At 43.7% G+C, this 19,534-nt stretch overlaps 1 protein-coding gene across 4 annotated transcripts; it reads right to left on the bottom strand.

Moving 5' to 3' along the window:
- Positions 1 to 1,706: 1,706 nt before the first annotated feature.
- LOC105918367 (caspase-3) lies at positions 1,707 to 19,440 on the bottom strand. 4 transcript variants are annotated; one of them, XM_021311070.2, is made up of 8 exons: positions 19,361 to 19,387; positions 17,132 to 17,187; positions 16,758 to 16,841; positions 16,346 to 16,488; positions 6,583 to 6,711; positions 2,405 to 2,580; positions 2,130 to 2,250; positions 1,707 to 2,041 (listed from the first exon to the last, which is right to left on the bottom strand). In XM_021311070.2, the coding sequence occupies exons 3-8, from the start codon at positions 16,835 to 16,837 to the stop codon at positions 1,812 to 1,814; spliced, it is 879 nt and encodes a 292-aa protein (XP_021166745.2). In that variant the 5' UTR covers positions 16,838 to 16,841; positions 17,132 to 17,187; positions 19,361 to 19,387; the 3' UTR covers positions 1,707 to 1,811. The 4 variants fall into 4 exon arrangements, with proteins under 4 accessions (XP_021166745.2, XP_012708892.2, XP_021166747.2 ...); XM_012853438.3 differs by lacking the exon at positions 17,132 to 17,187 and having other exon boundaries at positions 19,361 to 19,440; XM_021311072.2 differs by lacking the exons at positions 17,132 to 17,187; positions 19,361 to 19,387 and adding an exon at positions 19,273 to 19,327.
- Between the last annotated feature and the right edge of the window lie 94 nt (positions 19,441 to 19,534).

Below are 19,534 nucleotides of genomic sequence, written 5' to 3'. Positions count from 1 at the left end.
TGTGATGGGGTGCCAACAGAAAGTAAGACTTTTAATCCAAACACTTGGAAGTTACTCATCAACCTACCTGGTGCTAAATTGCATGCTGGCTCACTCTGGCATTAAAAGTGGGAACAGCTGCAGAAACCAACTATTTAGCTGCACGTTTGTGACTCATTCAACCGCCCACGCATATTACTGTAAATACTGCCATTCAGTGATGGGAGGTGGTCAGTGTTGCTGCAATGTTTGAGTGCAGAAAGGCAGTGAAAGGCATTGCGGTCTCACGCTGACAATAGTAAGGAGCCTAGTGATGGGCCACAACCAGGAGACCCCAGCCTGGTCCCCTCCCTGATGGGAGACTGCAGTCCACCGCTTTAAAATCACCCCCAGGGTTATTAGCCTGTCACACGTTACACCCTACTACCTCATTATCTGTGACTCTCCTGAACGCACACAAAAAAAATTTTTTTAACCCTTGTTCATTGCCTGTTTGTTTGTCAGCTTTTGCCTCATGTGAAACGGAGTGGCCAAAGAGAAATTTCACCGTGGTGACAAATAAAATATTCTTGATTCTTGAGATTGCAGCTGGAGCGCTGGATCTGGGATGGGGCCATTGCCAGATACGAGCTCTGATATCCTTGGTAAGTGGTGCATGGCTACTGATAACAGATTCCTAACAACTATGAGGAACTACTGAAGTGGGCAGAAGATTTGGACAACCTTGAATAAAAATACATACATATATTTGAGTTGGAATAAAGGACAGTCGCTTTATTTACTACTAGTTTTAAATACGGCAGCTGTTGTCTTTGTTATTCTGCTCTTTCTAGCTATACCGGAGTGTGTGTGTGTGTGTGTGTGTGTGTGTGGGGGGGGGGGGGGGGGGGGGTGACAAGTTCGCTGGTTAATTAGTCAGGCTGTCTGCTCAAGTAGCTGGTCTTCAGTCTGCTGCTCGTAGGTTCCCAACTGGAGTTTTAAAAAGCCATTACCTGCAGTATGACTGTCTGTCATACACTATGACCAAGCAGCCAAATTTATCCCTGTTGTGCATGAGGGAAAAGTCCAGTAGCTGTTTCTTAAGCTCTGGGTGGTTCTTTTTTGTCATACCCTATAACTCTAAATGTATAATTTTTGATACAAATATTTTGGAGACCTCTTCCTCTTCAACAAAGCCAGTATTTTTCTGAACATACAATATACAACACACAAATCAATATGTTACACACCCTATGTGGAAATGCAGAAAACATGTGGAAAATGTATTTTTGGTGTAACGTGTCAATTAATATTTGTTTTAATTTTTATTCTTCTAAAGAAACCAAAAAGATTATCTTTTTTTTAATGTGACGTTTCCTCACAACTTCCTGTATGAGGTTTTAAAGGCTTTTAAAACCTTGATATTCCCTGACAGAGCTAACGGGCTGGCCCTCGTTCAAATTGTACTTGAATACGGCGGTATGTTCCTGGCAGCAGTCGGGGGGAAGCTGCAGGAACGTTCCAGGGACACCAAAAGAAGCTTTGCATTGATTTTGCTGTAATTGACACAGAGAACACAACTAAACCTCATTACAGGAACTTACTGCTGTTTATCCAGAAAATACTCCTCTGATGTGATCGTTCAGAAATCTGAAAACAAGGTCATTATTACCTCCTTCTTTTACAAAAAACTTTTTCTCTATACATTTCCACTTAGGAAAGACTCAACTAAAATCAACCACAAGCGGTGCACATCTTGTCCTCTTTATTCTCCAATAAATGTAAGTGCCCCTGAGTCCTTTCAGACCCCCAAAAGTGGGGGGTCCATAAGGTGGATTAGATGTTTGGATCATTTATTTGGGGAAGTAAAAGTCTTTGGTCAGCATTGACACAACACTGGGCATTTGCTTCTTTTTGTCAAACCCAGGCATGTCGGAAGCAGATTCAAAGTCAAACGCCACCTTGTGGTTGACTCGGGTCATGATCTGCATCAGCTCCAGCTCCCCGCTGAACTTCTCCACCATTTCACACAGCGCCTGAATGAACCAGGAGCCTTTAATCGTGTTTCTCCAGGAGTAGTAGCCTGCGGGTGGAGTGACGGGTTAGACAGGAGCCTCAGCCAACAGCGAGCGGGCAGAAATACGGAGAGGAAGGCAGCTGTGGCTGGTTACCTGGAGCAGTAGAGTAGGCGTACAGGAAGTCTGCCTCCACGGGAATCCGCTCCAGTGACCGCACTGGTACAGAATCTGTCTCTATACAGCCGCCACCATCCAGTTCTGTACCTCGGCACGCCTGAAGCGACCGACGGCACCCAGACACCCGGGTCCAAGAAAGGAGAAGATTAAACACACCAGCCAAAGCTTTCAACATTCCCCCCCCACGACCACAACAGCAGCCAGAGATCTTTGAATGGAGCCGCATCTTCACGGGTGTGTAGGTGACTGACCTGGATGAAGAAGAGCTTTGGCTTCCCCACCAGACTCCTGCATTTGTTTCCTTTAATGCATCCGACCAGGGTATCAATCTTTATATGTTCGTCGGTGCCATAAATGATATTCTCATCTCCGTGACTGAGCAGCACACACACAAAAGAAGCGTTCTGGCTGTGGTCCTCAGCAGCCACTGTGGACAGCAGACCAGTGGGGTGGGGTCATTACTGCTCCTTACTGAAAAGACCTTTCACTTATTATTAATACGGCTTCATAATAAACAAAACTCTTTGCACAAAACTCTAAAAACAACCTTGCATTTGCATGCATGCTTTCTGTATAATAAAGAAAAATAATTTAAAAAAATTCCTTCAACAAATGAATCACGTTTCTGTATAAAGTCCATATTTACAGTGATTAATCGCTCCAATACGATGAATACCTGCGGACCAAATCCAGACTGATGGTGGTCCATTTTTCTCTTATCGCTTACAGATGATCTCAGTTTGTTAGCTTCAATTTCTCCACCTGCTTTGTGAGAACTGACCTGAGATTCTCAGTGGGGTCGGGATCTGGGAAATTTCCTGACCACAGACCCAACATTTCAGTGTTCTGTGCTTTAAGTCACTTGTTTGTTATCATTCTTCGCTGGTGACACGGTGCTTCATCACACTGGAAAGTCCAAGGGCTGCAGGGTTCATGGGAGAAACTGCTCACGGAGCGCTTCTTGATCCACCTTCTCTATTTAATTTTTGGGCAGAACTGTGAGTAAGCTCTGTCCCGTGTGCTGAAAAGCGACCCAACACACTCACTGTTTCTTCTCTGCGCAAATCCTTCTTCAGACGGGGATTTTATCAGGAAAAATAACTTGGCAGCAGTCTTCTATCCATCCTTGCAATTCCTGCACATCTTTAGCCTGTCCTGCTTTTCTTGGACATGGGTACCGTATTTTTCGGACTATAAGCCGCACTTTTTTTTCATAGTTTGGCCGATCCTGCGACTTATAGTCAGGTGCGACTTATATATCAATTTTAAATGGTAATTAGTTTTAACCAACGTGAATCAAGGAGTAGGAGCGTGTTTAGCAGCAAGAGAGCGCTATAGGCTTGTGAAACCTATATGCTGCTCCTGTACCACTTAAAAATGAAACGAAACATTAACTTATAGACAAAAAACACTGAACACATGTACATATGTTGTTTCGCTGTTTCAGTATGCATTCATGCAGCCTAGCATTGTGTGGTGCAGCTCAAAGGGCCAAGACCGCGACAAAACCCTGTTATTAGGCTGCCTGTGAAGCTAATAACAGCTAGCGCTAGCTTAAAGGTTTCTTGTCTGGGCGGTTGACAACTTCGATATTGCACGTGAACTTTATGTTGCTCTCAAACATCCGTGTCATACTGTTAGCTTAGTATGTAGTCCTGTCACACTCACGGTCTAATTTCAGCGTAATTTTGACAACTTTCTGCGTAACAGTGTAATGTGACGAGAACTTTCCGGGTTGGAGTCTGTGGCTTGTTATGCTAATTTACCGCATTCAACCTCCCAGCTATGGTCCATATTTTTCAGCCGGTTGTGGATGCAGCTGTGTAATCGAATAAGTTTCATTACCAGATTAAATGTCAGTTTTTAGTCTTGGATTTTGTAAAATAAATTTCTAAATTAATGCGATTTATAGTCTGTTGCGACTTATATATGTTTTTTTCCTCTTTATGAGGCATTTTTTGACTGATGCGCATAGCTCTCAACTCTCACGCATTGACCGTGTGACACACGCATTTCACTAACTTTACATGCTCACATGCAACACATGGCATTTCACACGCAAACATGGCATTTCTCACGCATAAAAATCACAAAGCCCATCTGGGCTTGCGACGACAAAAATCCGCCTTTTGCTAAGCTGTTTCGGCTTCTTTCACAGCTTGTGGCCATCAGTAATTCCTGCTGCAGTTCGTGTTAGCAGAGCAGCAGGAAGAGTGATCAGAGTTATGAATAATTTTAGTCTTAACAGTGGTGAAAGTAAGACGGTAAAGTCCTGTACTGCGTACACAGGAGGGGAGGGGGCGGAGGGAGAGCTGCTGCAAGATGACCGGTTCATTCAGAACCAGTCATGGCTGCACGCTGGATAATAAAACAGTTCTGCTAACCAGATACAATTTAAAACGCCACTTGGTCAGTTTATAAGTTTCGTTTTTATTAATTCTGCATTTTTTAACTACATGCACCGTATTTCTGTGCCTCGGCGCTTGCTCCTCTCCCTCCCCTCCTTTCCCTCGGAGCAGGTGCTTTCTGGGCGTCAGTGTGCCCAGAGCGCACTGACGAGAGCAATAGAAATTTGTGTGGTCAGCGCGGTGACTGACTGAGAAACCTGTCGCTGTGAAAGGTGATGAGAATGTTATAAACTGTAATAATCTAGAAGTGCATTGAGCTGAAAGGAGGGAGACATTGGCAGCTGGATCGTGTGTAAAGACGCAGCGGGAACCTCTGTGTGCTTTAGTGTTGCTGCTGAGAGGAAATTGTTGACCATAAAGGCTTGATGAAACTCAGCCTGATTCACCAATCAGGTTATAGATCTACAATGATAAACAACCCATAGATGAATGTGTAACAGTATAATAATTCAGTCAATAATTAAAATCTACTTAATTTTATTCAGTTTTATTTGAACAATTGTGTATTATTTATGTTTTAATCCATTAACTGAACAATAAAGTATTAATATGTCTCTTTCTCTTTTTAACACAAGTAATACATGTCTACTTCATTGTCTGGTGGGATAAAAATGAGATGGAGTTGACTCCACCGGCTCTTCCAGGGTTTGGTTAGCCCCGCCCCCAAACAAGCCCCGCCCCCAAATTAGCATAAGCTCACTCCTAACTTTTGATAAAAGTTGAGAGGTCTGCTGATGCGACTTCTATTCTGGAGCTACTTATAGTCGCTGTATAAATACAGTAGTTTGTTTGTGGCCGTTCTTATAGCAAGGCCACTATCCTAAAGCCCTCCCTCACTCACCGCTGACCTGCGCTGCAGCGCTTACGACCTCTACGCAGGCTGCAGAATGATTCGTTGGTACATTCCTTGGTAGCACCTGGACACTAGTGGAGAACGCTCAATCTTGGTTTCTTGATTATCCAATAAAATGTTGGTTCAGCTGAACTATACCGGGCACTAGTTTCATCACATATGAGAGACTTTGATGCTGCTGGGACATTTTCTATGGACGTAACCACCAGAAGACACTTGATTTCACCTGGCTCTCCTGCTAAGTAGATGGACCGGGTGACTTTAGCAGAACTCTAGAGCTGATGCTGTGACTACACCGGCATAAAGTCAACTGACCGATTTATGCCAGGGCAAAAATAACTAAAATTATTTGTTTCGAGAAAACGCAAATCTTTAAAACTACTGAAGTTGTGCTGTGGTCGCTCAGTTGAAAAATCAAAAATAATAATAGTAATAATTAAACATTGACCATGAAAACTTCAGTGGCAACATTTGGGTCACTGGCAAAATGTTCAGACACCTCTGTGTTCAGCCCTCTTTGTTTTGAAGCTAAACATCTAACCCTGATGTCAGGAAACACGTCCAACGGGTCCACCTGTGTTGACTTCAAGCCGGAGTTCTTGGTAACAGAGAAAAAACAGGCAACTCAGAAGAGCTCCGTGTCCCGAGGAGGACAGTTGAATAAACTAGTTTTTGCTGAGCGTAGCACCACTGAATCCATGCTAAAGCAAGGATCGGTCATGGCAGTCCACAAACCTGACGTCCTGGCAGCTAGGAAGAATGATGAGAACAAAAATAAGAGAGGAAAGGATGAAGGAGCAGGGGTTCTAGGTCTTAGCGCTGGAACCCAACAGTAAGTCTAAAGGTCATCTTTGGAAATAAAGCTAGGTTTCACCAAAACTGCCAAGAACACAAGTACCCAGAGCTGTGAAGAAAAGTGTAGCCCGTTGACATTCAGAGATAAAACGTTGCTGTCATTGTTGTGTCGGTCCGAATCTGGAAAGTTTAGGAACCTCTGGGACAGAATTAAAGTTAGAAACATATATAATACATAGAGAGGATGACCCAGTAGGACCCTGTGGGACATGCAGGACACGTGGAAGGAGGTACCGTGGTCAGACAAGACCAAGACGGCCGAGCCAACAAGGCTGTACCCTCGCAGCGAGGTGACAGGATGGTGCTTATTTACCTTTCTCCATCTGTGCTTTCATCTGAGCCACGGTCAGGTCGTTGAACGTTCGGGCCCTGTAACCCAGCTTAGAGAAGGTCCTATTCACAGCAGCAGCATCAACGTCTGTTCCACTGCGGGACTTCATTCCTAAAGGAAGACCAAGAGGAAATGTGCTCAACAACTGTTTGGTGAAACAAGTGAGGGTTCTGTGACACGGAGTATCCTGGGCTCCCGGTGCTGAAGTCCCAGATGTTTGTCTTTTAATAGGACAAGTTCTCATGAAGTGCATCTTAGAATTTGATATGTGGACTTCAAAATCAGCTGATTTGCAGTTCATCTACATTTCAAACTATGTCTCGGAGCTCCTGTAGTTACGCCGTTCATTAAAAGGTTGTCTTTCCTGTCAGAGACTGAGACTGGGGATGCTTCAGAACCAGCAGAACCGAGCTGCTTTCTCTACTGAATCAGGGTGGATGGATTTTATCAAGCTCAACTCAATGAGTCTCGCCTCTGTCAGCCTGCCCCAGGGCAGCTGTAGCTACTAACATAGCTCACCACCATTAGGGTGTGAATGGGTGAATGACTGAACTGTAGTGTAAAGCACTTTGGAGGTCGTCAAGACTAGTTAAAGCGCTATACAAGTACAAGCCATTTACCATTTACAACAAATTAGTTCTTTAGTTGGAGCAGATGATAAAAAAGAATAAAGAGCAAATAAATGAAACACAACACTAAATAAATGTAAAAAACAATAGGAGGAAATGGTTATATTTAAAAACTACTTGAAGGAGTTTTTCATCTGGTTCCAAGGAGGCAGACCGCCTTACAACCTTTTCATGTGAACGACTAACAGAGAACCTTCCCTTTGGTCATATTTCTGCTCCGATTCAAATAGTAAATGAATTGGACTGGTAAACTGGACCCACCTGTCTTCATCCATAAAAGAAAAGAAAACAATTTGTTCGCTCTGATACTGGGCAGTGTGTTCTTTAAGAATGAGTAAAGCCGGGAGTGAGGAACCAAAGAAGAGTCGGGCTTAAAAACACAGAAATGGGAGGAGAAGAAATCAAACAGAAACCTGTATAATCCCACGTTAGTTATATGGGCAAGCAGAAAAGTTTGTGTTTGAACTGTTGGTGAGGTATCAAAAAATCTTTGTATTTTTGGATCTGATCTGACCAAGACCTGAGAAAATAAAGTCTGATTACTTTAATAATGTGTCCTTTCTATAATGTGGCAAAGGACAAACACAGAAGCTGAGGAGAGAAACACCGGCTGGGACTATAAGATCCTAACAGATTAGGTAGATGGGGAGGAGATCCCATTGATGACTGTTTTCTGCTAAAAATGTTGCAAAATATTGGAATTATTTCACCTAGTAATTTGCTAACTCCTTCTTCCTCTGTGACTCAGACTGCTAACATTAAAACACAAGCAAGTAAAAGGACTTTACACATTGATTTAAAAACCAGACCATAGCCTACAGGAAAACATGGTTTACATTATTTTAATATTGTCTTCTTTCAGGGGTCGCCACAGTGAGTCATCTGTCTCCATCTTCTACATCTTCCTCTCTCACTCCAGCTGACACTCTTATTACACAACTCACCTGTTACATGTCTTCAGGACATGTTTGTGGTGTTTCTCCCCCTCCCCCTCTTGTTTTGTTTCCTCCTCAGGTTGGGTGTACAGGCTGGAGCCACTTGCCCAAATTGGTTCATGAATCAAGGAGCCAATCAAGATTAAAGACAACCGCCATATAAGGTGTTCAGCTGAGGCCAGCTGGAGGGGCGGATGAGGGCTGACAATCAAGCAAACACACAAACTTTTGATGTTGCTTGGCTCTCGGTTGTGTAAGATGTGGTGGTGGGAGTTTAGAGACTAGGTAAGTTTGGGGACCCCATACATTTCCAGCACGTAGGTGAATCTCTGTTAGAGACACTAGGTAAGTAGGCTGGTGCCACCTATGTAAAGTTTTGTGAGCTGTTTTGTTAGTTTAGGATAGTAAGGTTTATTTTTACTTTTATTTTTGCTTAGCTTAGATGGTAGAAGGTAAGGGTTGTTTTGATTTGTTTGGCACAGTCTAATGGTCTCTTTACTCCCACCCCTTCCCCCCTCGGTTTGTAAAACTTTTTTTGTGGGATTGTTTTTGCATAAACAATAAATCCCGTTATTTATTTTAAAACATTCACCTGGCTCCTGTCTCATATTTGTGGTTGTCGTGTTACCCTCCCTCCTTCAGTGGTGGGGGGGCTGTAACACAAGTGGGGGCTTGTCCGGGATAGCTTTTTGTCCTGAGCTAACTACAACCACAATATTTGCCGGGTCCTTGTGACTGTTCAACAATGAGTTTTGACTTAGGTGAGTTCATTCCAGTGTTGTAGTACTCGAGTCCGAGACTTGAACTCGAGTCCGAGTCTTTAGCTAAATTTAGAGACTCGTGACTTGACTTGGACTTGCGCACTGATGACTCGAACTTGGACTCGGACTCCTACATTCAGATCATTCTGACTCGGAAATTGAGAAAAAGACTCGACTTTTTTTTAAATCATTAGGCTATAATTTTAATATGTCATTAGAATATTATTTGGTGTATGATTTTAATATCTAAATGTCGTACCGTGCACGTGACGTCACCATCTCATGAGCAACGCCCCTTGCCGCTAAGGTTGGGCAAACAGTGTGAGAGCACTCGTAGCAACCAGCCGTTACACGTGCAACATATACAAGGATATGACCGACTTTTCAGCTGTTAAACTTTCACAAGAGGATGTCCAGGCGCCCGTTTTACTGGTAGAACTGTGGAACAACATACCAACGTTCAGCTCAAACGATGGCTTGAGTGTCGAGGGCTTGGAAAGCCTGGAAAAACAAGCCGAGTTGATAGAAAGGTAAGTCGTTGTTTTTCTCCTGCTCTGCGTTCATGGCCGTTTCTTTCTGTTTGTAGTCACCGTCCAGGAATCAGTATAAATTGTCCGGCCCGCCGAACAATTTAGTCCGGTCCGGTGGCCAAATGCATTATCATTATCCAACGGCTGTATCTCCTCGCTGCAACGACCGATCTGCACCAGATATGTCGGGCGGGCGGCCGGCGGTGCGCGAACCCCGCCCGCCGGCCGGCACCGCAGCGGTGAGCGAACCCCGCCCGCCGGCCAGAGCCGCGGCGGTGAGCGAACCCCACCCGCCGGCCAGAGCCGCGGCGGTGGCCAATAGGCCAGAGTGCGCTTGGCTGCGAGGGCCGATCGACGCCGCTTACGGCTTTAACATCCTTCATATGCGGCCTGTCAGCGTACCTCGAGTCGCTGATGCACGTTCCATAACAACAATGTTTAAAAACCATGGTTAGGAGACGTCTTAGACTTGGAAAAAGCGGTAGTTTTACCGAGTAAAACCAAGGGTAACTACAGCGAAAGAGTTATTAGTGCAATGGAATGTTACTGCTTCATGTCATACATCACACGTCACGGCAAGTTCCTACAACGAACTTGGATCAATAGTGACTCGACTCGGACTTGACTCGGATGAGTAGTGGACTCGACTCGGACTCGACTCGGATTTTTTTTTTAATGACTTGGACTTGACTCGGACTTGAACACTGGTGAATCGAACCTGGACTCGGACTCGAGGCATAGTGACTTGACTACAACACTGGTTCATTCACACTCCTTGTTATGAGAAGTTGGAAAGATGTCGCAAGAATGACTTGTTGTGCATTGCAGAACATTTTGATATTCCTGTGAAGAAGCATTTTGCTAAATGTGAAATTAAGAATATCATTGTGAAGAGATTGATTGAGCTTGAAATCCTCATGGATTCAAGTAAAAGTGACCCAGAGATTTGTGATAACCCTGTTCCTTCTATTGAAGCGTCTGCCATAGCAACTCCCCCAAAGGTGTTGGTGGAACCTGAGGCGCCACCTGGGACTTTACCTAGTTTGGATCCTGTCTCACCAGACTTCAATGGATCTACTGGTAATGTTAAGCTTAAGGTTCGTCTAGCTCGCCTTCAGTTGGAAGCACAAGAGAGGGAGCTAGTACGCAAGGCTGAGTTTGATTACAAACTGGAAGTTCGTAAATTGGAAATTGAGGCTGAGAAGGAAATCAGATTAAAACAGCTCGAGATGGAAGCTATGAAGCTTTCACAGAGCAGATCAGCTGATCCTACGCCGTGTTTGCCTGTTAAGAGCAAGTTTGACGTCAGCAAAAACATTGCTCTAGTGCCGCCTTTTAGGGAATCAGAGGTGGATTCCTACTTCAATGCTTTTGAAAGGATTGCAGTAGCATTAGAATGGCCAAAGGAGATGTGGGCCGTGCTACTACAGTGCAAGCTCATGGGAAAAGCACAGGAGGTTGTCTCATGTCTATCTACAGAGGATGGCATGAATTATGAGGTACTGAAAAAGTCCATATTGCGTGCTTATGAGCTTGTGCCGGAGGCCTACAGGAAAAAATTTAGGAATCACAAGCGATCTAATGGTCAGTCGTATATGGAGTTTGCACGGGAGAAAGGAATGCTTTTTGATAAATGGTGTGTTGCTAGTGAAGTAAAGGAAAACTTTGAATCTCTTCGCCAGTTGATTCTGCTAGAAGACTTCAAGAATACATTACCTGATAAAATGGTAGTTTTCTTGAATGAGCAAAAAGTGTCTTCATTAGCAAATGCAGCCATTCTGGCAGATGAGTTTATGTTGACACACAAAAATGTATTTCTTTCTGCACCTCGCTCAGATAAAGTTTTGGCCACCCGTCTGCAAAAACCTGAACCTGTTCAGACAGAAGCCCAGGCTAGAAGGCCAATTCCTCCACGGGAGGTTCGGGAGTACTTCTTTTGTCATAAAAAAGGTCATGTCATTGCTGACTGCCTTTCCTTGAAAAACAAGGCTTTGTCATCGCAACCAAAAGGTGTTGGTTTGCTTAAAAATGTGTCACCCCCTTTCAACCAAAAAAATAATGAGAACAATCTAGATCCCTGTTTTAAACCTTTTGTTACTCAAGGATTTGTTTCCTTAACAGGAGACCCCAAAGATGAGCTAACGGTAAAAATACTGAGGGACACAGGTGGTTCCCAGACCATTATTCGGGAGGGTATTTTGCCTTTGTCTGGTAAGTCATGTCAGTCCAGTGTTGTTGTCCAAGGTATTGGAATGAATTTTGTGTCGACACCCTTGCATAATATTCACATTAGCTCACCTTTTGTGAGTGTTTTTTTCAGAGTCGCTGTTCTTCCCGTCTTGCCCATAAGGGGGATTGATCTCATCCTAGGAAATGACTTGGCTGGCGGTAAGGTGTTACCTGTGCCTGAGGTTTTGGATACACCTGATACAAGCTCAGAGAGTGAACACCCAATGGCTCCAGACATTTTTCCTGCTTGTGTACTAACGAGAGCCCAGACAAAAAAATATGGTCTTGACTTGTCTGACTCTTTCCTTGCCATGGATCAACCTTCTGAAGCCGTAAGATCTGAGAGTGGCCGTAGATCTGAAAGTGTATTTTCTCTTCCAGATCTAGACCTGGCAGACTTACCAGTTTCGAGAGAGGAACTTATCGCCGCACAGAAACGGGATAAAACTCTGATGAAATGTTTTTCTGCTGTTCTTACACAGGAAGAAGCCAGAGGGAAAAAGGTAGCATTCGTGGTTGACCAAGGTCTTCTGTTGCGTCGCTGGGCTGGTGACAACTCGGAAGACTGGAATGTCACACATCAAGTAGTTTTGCCAACGGAGTGCCGCAGGCAGGTACTAGCTTTAGCACACGATCATCCATTGTCGGGGCATTTAGGCATAAATAAAACTTATAAAAAGGTTCTCAGGCACTTCTTCTGGCCAGGGCTCAATTCTGCTGTTTCACAGTATTGTCGTACCTGCCGGGTTTGCCAAGTTGCTGGCAAACCAAACCAAGTTATTCCCCCTGCTCCTTTGTCACCGATTCCAGTAATGGGTGAACTATTTGAACGGGTAATAGTTGACTGTGTAGGGCCTTTTCCAAAGACAAAAAGTGGAAACCAGTCTATATTAACAATGATGTGTGCTTCCACCAGATTTCCTGAGGCCGTGCCCCTCCGGAAGATCACAGCTCTTGTTGTTACAAAAGCACTGGTAAAATTCTTCTCAGTATTTGGTCTTCCCAAGGTTGTCCAAACTGACCAAGGCACCAACTTTAAATCGAGGACCTTTGCCCAAGCATTAAAAGAGTTGGGTATAGAGCATGTTACATCAAGTGCTTACCATCCTGAAAGTCAGGGTGCCCTTGAAAGATTTCACCAGACCTTAAAAGCAATGCTTCGCAAATACTGTATGGACACAGTGAGGGACTGGGATGAAGGCATCCCACTTCTGTTGTTTGCTGCACGTGAGGCAGAGCAGGAAAGTTTAGGTTTTAGTCCTGCTGAGCTTGTGTTTGGACATGAGGTTAGGGGTCCTTTAAAAATCCTCAAGGACAAGTTGGTCTCAACCTCTAACCCCGTAAAGAGTATCCCAGAGTATGTTGCAAAAATGAGAGAGCGCCTGCAGGCAGCTTGCTCTCTAGCTCAACGTTCTTTAACCTCAAAACAGGTTAAAATGAAAAAACATTATGACCGGAAAGCAGTGGCTTGTGAATTTAAACCTGGTGATAAGGTTTTAGTCTTGCTACCCACGCCTGGCTCTTCTCTCCAGACAAAATTTTCTGGACCATATGTTGTGGAGAGGAAACTTACTGGAACAAACTACATTATTCGGACTCCTGATCGCCGCCGTAAGACTAGACTGTGTCATGTTAACATGATAAAACTTTATCATTCAAGAGAAAATGGTGGTGATAAAGAAACTAAAAGTCAGGTAGAGCCTGTTTCCCCTGTACCCTGTCTAGCTTCACATTCTGCTGAGGAGTATGCGGTCAGGGACAAAGATGGCCCCCATGTTGGAAGGCTTAGTAATAGTGAGGTTCTGTCTAACTTACCACACTATTTGTCACACTTATCGAATGACGAAGCTGGAGACATTGCACAACTCATTATGGACTTCAAATGTCTGTTCGGTGATACTCCTACTCAGACTAATGTAGTGTCTCATGACATTGTTCTGGTTAACCCAGTACCTATAAAACAGCGAGCATATCGTGTCAACCCTACAAAAAGGGAAATAATGAAAAAGGAGGTGGACTATCTCGTTACAAATAAACTTGCGGTTCCAAGTTGTAGCCCGTGGAGTTCGCCATGTTTACTGGACATAAAGGCTGATGGAAGTCCAAGGTTCTGTACAGACTTTCGCAAGGTAAATGCTGTAACAGTACCTGATGCCTATCCTTTGCCACTCATCGATGATTGTATCGATGAAATTGGACCAGCAACATATGTCACTAAACTTGACATGTTAAAAGGATATTGGCAAGTGCCATTAACAAAAAGTGCTTCTGACATTTGTGCTTTTGTGACTCCAGATAGTTTTCTCCAGTACACGGTGATGCCTTTTGGATTGTGTAATGCCCCTGCTACATTTCAAAGGCTTGTAAATAAAGTACTGGGAGATGTGCCAAACTGCCGGGTATACTTGGATGATATTGTTGTATACTCTCGTGAATGGACCAACCACCTTGCCACTCTGCTTGAGGTTTTCAAACGCCTCTCGGCTGCCTCACTGACTCTCAATCTTTCAAAGTGTGAGTTTGGCAAAGGTTCCATTATCTATCTTGGTCAAAAGGTTGGTGGAGGAAAAATGTGTCCTGTGGATGCAAAAGTCAAGGTAATTTCTGACTTTCCGGTGCCGTCAAACAGAAGGGAGCTTCGTAGATTCCTCGGGATTGCAGGATTCTACCGTCGCTTTTGTAAAAACTTCTCAACAGTAGCAGCTCTGCTGAGTGCTTTGACTAGTCCTTCAAAGCCTTTTTCTTGGTCCAAAGAATGCCAGCATGCATTTGAGAACCTTAAAGGATTGCTTTCCTGTTCACCTGTTCTTTCCGCCCCAAACCTCAGTCTGCCATTTAAGCTGGACATAGACGCAAGTGCAGTTGGGGTAGGAGCTGTTCTTCTACAGGATGATAAGGATGGTCTGGAGCATCCGGTGAGTTACTTCTCGAGACAATTCAACTGTCATCAAAGTAAATACTCTACTATTGAGAAGGAGACCCTTGCCTTACTCTTAGCATTGCAGCATTTTGAAGTTTATCTTGGCTCGAGTGAGGAACCCATAACTATTTACACTGACCATAACCCATTGGTCTTTCTTTCCAGGATGTACAATCAAAATCAACGTCTTATACGATGGGCCTTAATGACCCAAGAGTACAACCTAAAGATCTGTCATAAAAAAGGGTCTGAGAACGTTTTGGCGGATGCCTTGTCACGTGCGTTTTGATGTTGGATTTCCCAAAGGTTTTGGTTTGGATTTAAAAGGGTGGGGGTGTTACATGTCTTCAGGACATGTTTGTGGTGTTTCTCCCCCTCCCCCTCTTGTTTTGTTTCCTCCTCAGGTTGGGTGTACAGGCTGGAGCCACTTGCCCAAATTGGTTCATGAATCAAGGAGCCAATCAAGATTAAAGACAACCGCCATATAAGGTGTTCAGCTGAGGCCAGCTGGAGGGGCGGCTGAGGGCTGACAATCAAGCAAACACACAAACTTTTGATGTTGCTTGGCTCTCGGTTGTGTAAGATGTGGTGGTGGGAGTTTAGAGACTAGGTAAGTTTGGGGACCCCATACATTTCCAGCACGTAGGTGAATCTCTGTTAGAGACACTAGGTAAGTAGGCTGATGCCACCTATGTAAAGTTTTGTGAGCTGTTTTGTTAGTTTAGGATAGTAAGGTTTATTTTTGCTTAGCTTAGATGGTAGAAGGTAAGGGTTGTTTTGCTTTGTTTGGCACAGTCTAATGGTCTCTTTACTCCCACCCCTTCCCCCCTCGGTTTGTAAAACTTTTTTTGTGGGATTGTTTTTGCATAAACAATAAATCCCGTTATTTATTTTAAAACATTCACATGGCTCCCGTCTCATATTTGTGGTTGTCGTGTTACCCTCCCTCCTTCAGTGGTGGGGGGGTGTAACACACCTGACACTTTTCTCCACCTGCTCCAGCCTGCTTGGACACCTTTCTTCACCTCTTTCCCACACTTACCATTGCCATGGACTGTTGACCCTACTCAGAGCCCTTGAGTCCCTTGACAGGAATGCAGTTCCTCTTCCATTTTGAAGTCCCGTCACACCTCACCACCGTCTTACGGCTCTCAATAATTTCCTGCTCTGGTCTGACATACCTGTCTGTTATCCCAGACTTCCTCATACAATACTACAGCTCCTCTCGATGCTTTCTCTAGATAATACTATGCAGCTCACTCTAACCCTTCCACCTCCATGACCAACTGCATTTCCACTCGTCATCCTTTTCAATACCTTCCTTACTTCAATCCTTACTGATCTTTGCTAGTTTAGTAATTTCACATTCTTTTGATATCACATTAAATGTGACTATTTGTGAGCTGGGCTGTACCCCTGATGTTTCAGCATCCTAACGACAAACCAATGAAAACCTTTCCTTTCTGACACTTTAAACATAGATGATGAGTGTTGGTGGACTTCTGTGACTGCTGTAAAATCCCCAAAGGAGTGTGTGATTTTTAATTCAAGTACTTATTGAAGCTTAATTTAAACAAGTGAAAATCAGTCAGTATTAGCTCTCCCTTATTTGCAGGAAAACCACTTCATTGACTTTTTAAAGACAACCAGGTTGTCCAATACCACAGTAATGAATCTGAATTTATCATCCGCTCATTCAGTTTGGAGATTAGAGACACTGCTTTTTTGGAGGAGTTTTTACCAGTTCTTCTGTCAAAGTTCTTGTTGTTGACTATCAGGCAGGTTCCCATGCAGGGGTAGTCCATCCGGTAGCGGTAAGTGGGGGTTTTACTGTCCGAGTTTTCCTCCACCTTATCACCATCACCTCCAGCTGCTGCCTTTTTACTGTACAAATACAAAAACAGAGATTCATGAGGCTCTTTCAGTAGGAAACAGAAGTACTTCATCAGCAGCAAAAGAATGAAAAATATGGAAAAGCCTATATATGTTTTTTTTTTTTAACAGATTTAACGTCTGAAACAGAGGCATCAGTGACGTGATGTAAAGGGTTTTCCAGGAATCAACCTTGGTTTCCTTGTAAAGCAACGGGGACTTTTTGGTTTGGCAAGGAAATCTAAGCCGTTTTGGTTCATCTAGCAGCGGCTGGTCTTTACCTTTTTGTAGGCAATTTAATGGCATCCACGCTGTCACTGCCATCGCTTTGAGTATCGCTGTTGCTGTTAATCTCTGCCATGCTCCTGCAGACAGATTAGAAACAAAAATGCCGCAATTAGCCCATCTCTGAGGGGAAAAGATAAGAGACGACGGTTAAGAATCTCATTCTTATTTCCTGATGAACTATTTTTAGCAATGTCTTTCAAAGTCACTCAAGTCAAACTATTACAGGCCAAAGATAAATAAATCGTCACGCCTGGAGCATGTCTTCAGTAGTCAGGCGGCGTGATCCAAACACCCTGCAGTATATTTTACCTCACATACCAACACAAAGAAGCACATCGCTGTAAAATGGAAGGAAGAATTTACATACCATTACTGGAAATATTTCACAGATGAACATGTCCACAGCCTCTGGAGGTTCTAGACCAAATTTAGCAGTGAGGCCAGGGTGGGGCCAGTGTTTTTTCACAGGGGCACAGAACAAAAGATTGGGGGGGAAAAAACTTAACAGGTCAACATTTCATCGTTTAATTTATTAAGTAAGCCAAAGAGCCAATTGTGGCTCTGGAACTGCAGGTTGCAGACCCCTGATCTTTTCTCAATACAGCAGGAGCTTAACGTGAAACAGCTTAATTTTTAATTATTGTTATTTTTTTGTATATTTTTTTTTATTTTGTTATTTTATTATTGGGTAAAAACATAGGGAGTCCACAGGTACTCAACCCCTTTAACTCGGAAACACCTAAACTATGGTTCACCTGCCTGGCATTTAATCTGCAGCATAAACCAGATGTTCTGTTTCCAGCTTTGGAGGCTTGTTAGAGATCGTTGGTGAACGAACAGCAGACGTGTGGAGGTTGGCGGCAAACGAGACCCAAGTGGATTTTTTCTTGGCAGAGCGCCCACACCCAATATCGACGTTCGAAATATCCCAACCGCAATGAAATACTATTTTTGACAGGATATTATATTTCAAGTACCATAGATCCAAACTCTGCATGGCAATATTATATTTGGCCAGTTGAAGGCCACTGTTTGTATATTCTTAGTGGCCGTGTTTCTAGAGATCACAGGAAATGATGAGGACAGTTATAAAAAAAAAAAACATCAAAGAGTCAGAAAGGAGTGTTTATCATAACTGACATCATCGTGGCAATAATGGGTAATATTATCCCAACTCCAAGTATACCTGCCATTAAGCAACCTAACGCCTGAATAAACCAGTTCCTTTAATTAAACATGGAGTAAGCTTTGCTTCAGCGGGCAAAAGGAAACTGGCGAGAGTTGATGCCAGAGCAACAGTGACCTCCTGATAACCACACAATTATGTGATCAAGAGTGTTGGATACGAATACAGACACATCTAAAAGTTGCAGGACTGGACTTTACGACCCCTGGTCTGGATAAAGGCAAATTCTTGCGTTAGAACGGCCCAGTCAAAGTCCGGGTCTAAACCAATAGAAGCAAGGCTTGAAAAACACGGATTAAAGATGCGCACTGTCCCATCTGACAGAGGTTGACATATTTTACAGAGAAGAAGCCAAAAATGTCCCTTTGTAGATGCGTGAAGCTGATGGTCATACTCCAAAAGGTGCTTTTATGAGTGATCGATTAAAGGAGCCTGATAGAAGAAGATTCAAGCCACACTTTTCAGATGTATACTGGTTTAAAAAAAAAAAAAAAAAAAAAACAGAAAACTGTATCTTTATCATTTTGCATCACAGTTGCAGACTACTTTATGTTGGTCTACCAAACAAAAAGAATTAAAGTTTGTATTTGTAATATCCCAAAATGGGAAAAAGTCATAAGCAGCTGTTGAGCCTGTTTATTTTTTAGGTCTTTAAGTCTTCCTTGAAATCTGTTTCACCCTGATCAAAGTTGTAACAGATTCCAGCAGGCCTTAGCCTCCTTCCTCTCAGGCCTTCTGTCAGGTATGCAGAGGAAGTTTCTCCCGGTTAAAGATAACTACCCAGTGTTTGCCAGGAACCTGACTCACTGGCATGAGTGGCGAATTTCCCCTAAATCGCAGCCCAGCATCACTACTTTCAGTTCAGGGAAACAAGCAGCAGCTATAAAACCAGACCCAGGACCACATGTGGAACCAGGGTGTCTGTGCACAGACACCATTTGATCTGGTTTCGGTTTGATGCAGGAACAACTAGCTTAGACCTGCAAACGTGCTGCCTTTGTTTCAGAACAAAACTGGAGTTATTTACAGCCCTATAGCGATAACGAAAAAACGAAAATAACACGGGCCTGACGTCTAACGGGTGTGAGCCACTTTATGTGGAATCACTAACCCAGGTGTGCTGAAACGTGAACAAAACGCTTCTGATCATCCGTTCACCTACATGAAATAAACGTCTTGCACAAGTTTAAAATGACTAAAAACGAACAGGTCATGCGGTTTAACGTCCTAAAACCGTGACGCCACTCGGTAATAAGCGTCAAACGCCCCCCCCCCCCCAAAAGTCTCCTTCTGCTCCTCAGGTGAGCTGCTGAAACACCCACCTTCATCCAGCGGCAGCAACCGCGACACAACCCGCACTTCTAAGACTCTTCAGAGGGACTGAGTAATAAAAAGACACCATGAACCTACCTTCTGTAGAGACGAGCGGTAGAAACGAGTAATAACAGATGTGCCAGCTGTATGACTTGTACTTTAACACGAGTAAAAAAAAAAAACACCCTGAAACTTTCAGCCAATCACAAACGCTGCTCCGTGTGCAGGCGCGTTAAGGACGGAGCGAAAGACTGAAGCTGATTGGCTGAG

Source organism: Fundulus heteroclitus, chromosome 23 (assembly GCF_011125445.2).
Source record: "Fundulus heteroclitus isolate FHET01 chromosome 23, MU-UCD_Fhet_4.1, whole genome shotgun sequence".
Taxonomy (NCBI): Eukaryota; Metazoa; Chordata; class Actinopteri; order Cyprinodontiformes; family Fundulidae; genus Fundulus; species Fundulus heteroclitus.
Note: the sequence above shows the minus strand (reverse complement) of the source record. Positions and strands in the feature narration are given on the sequence as shown.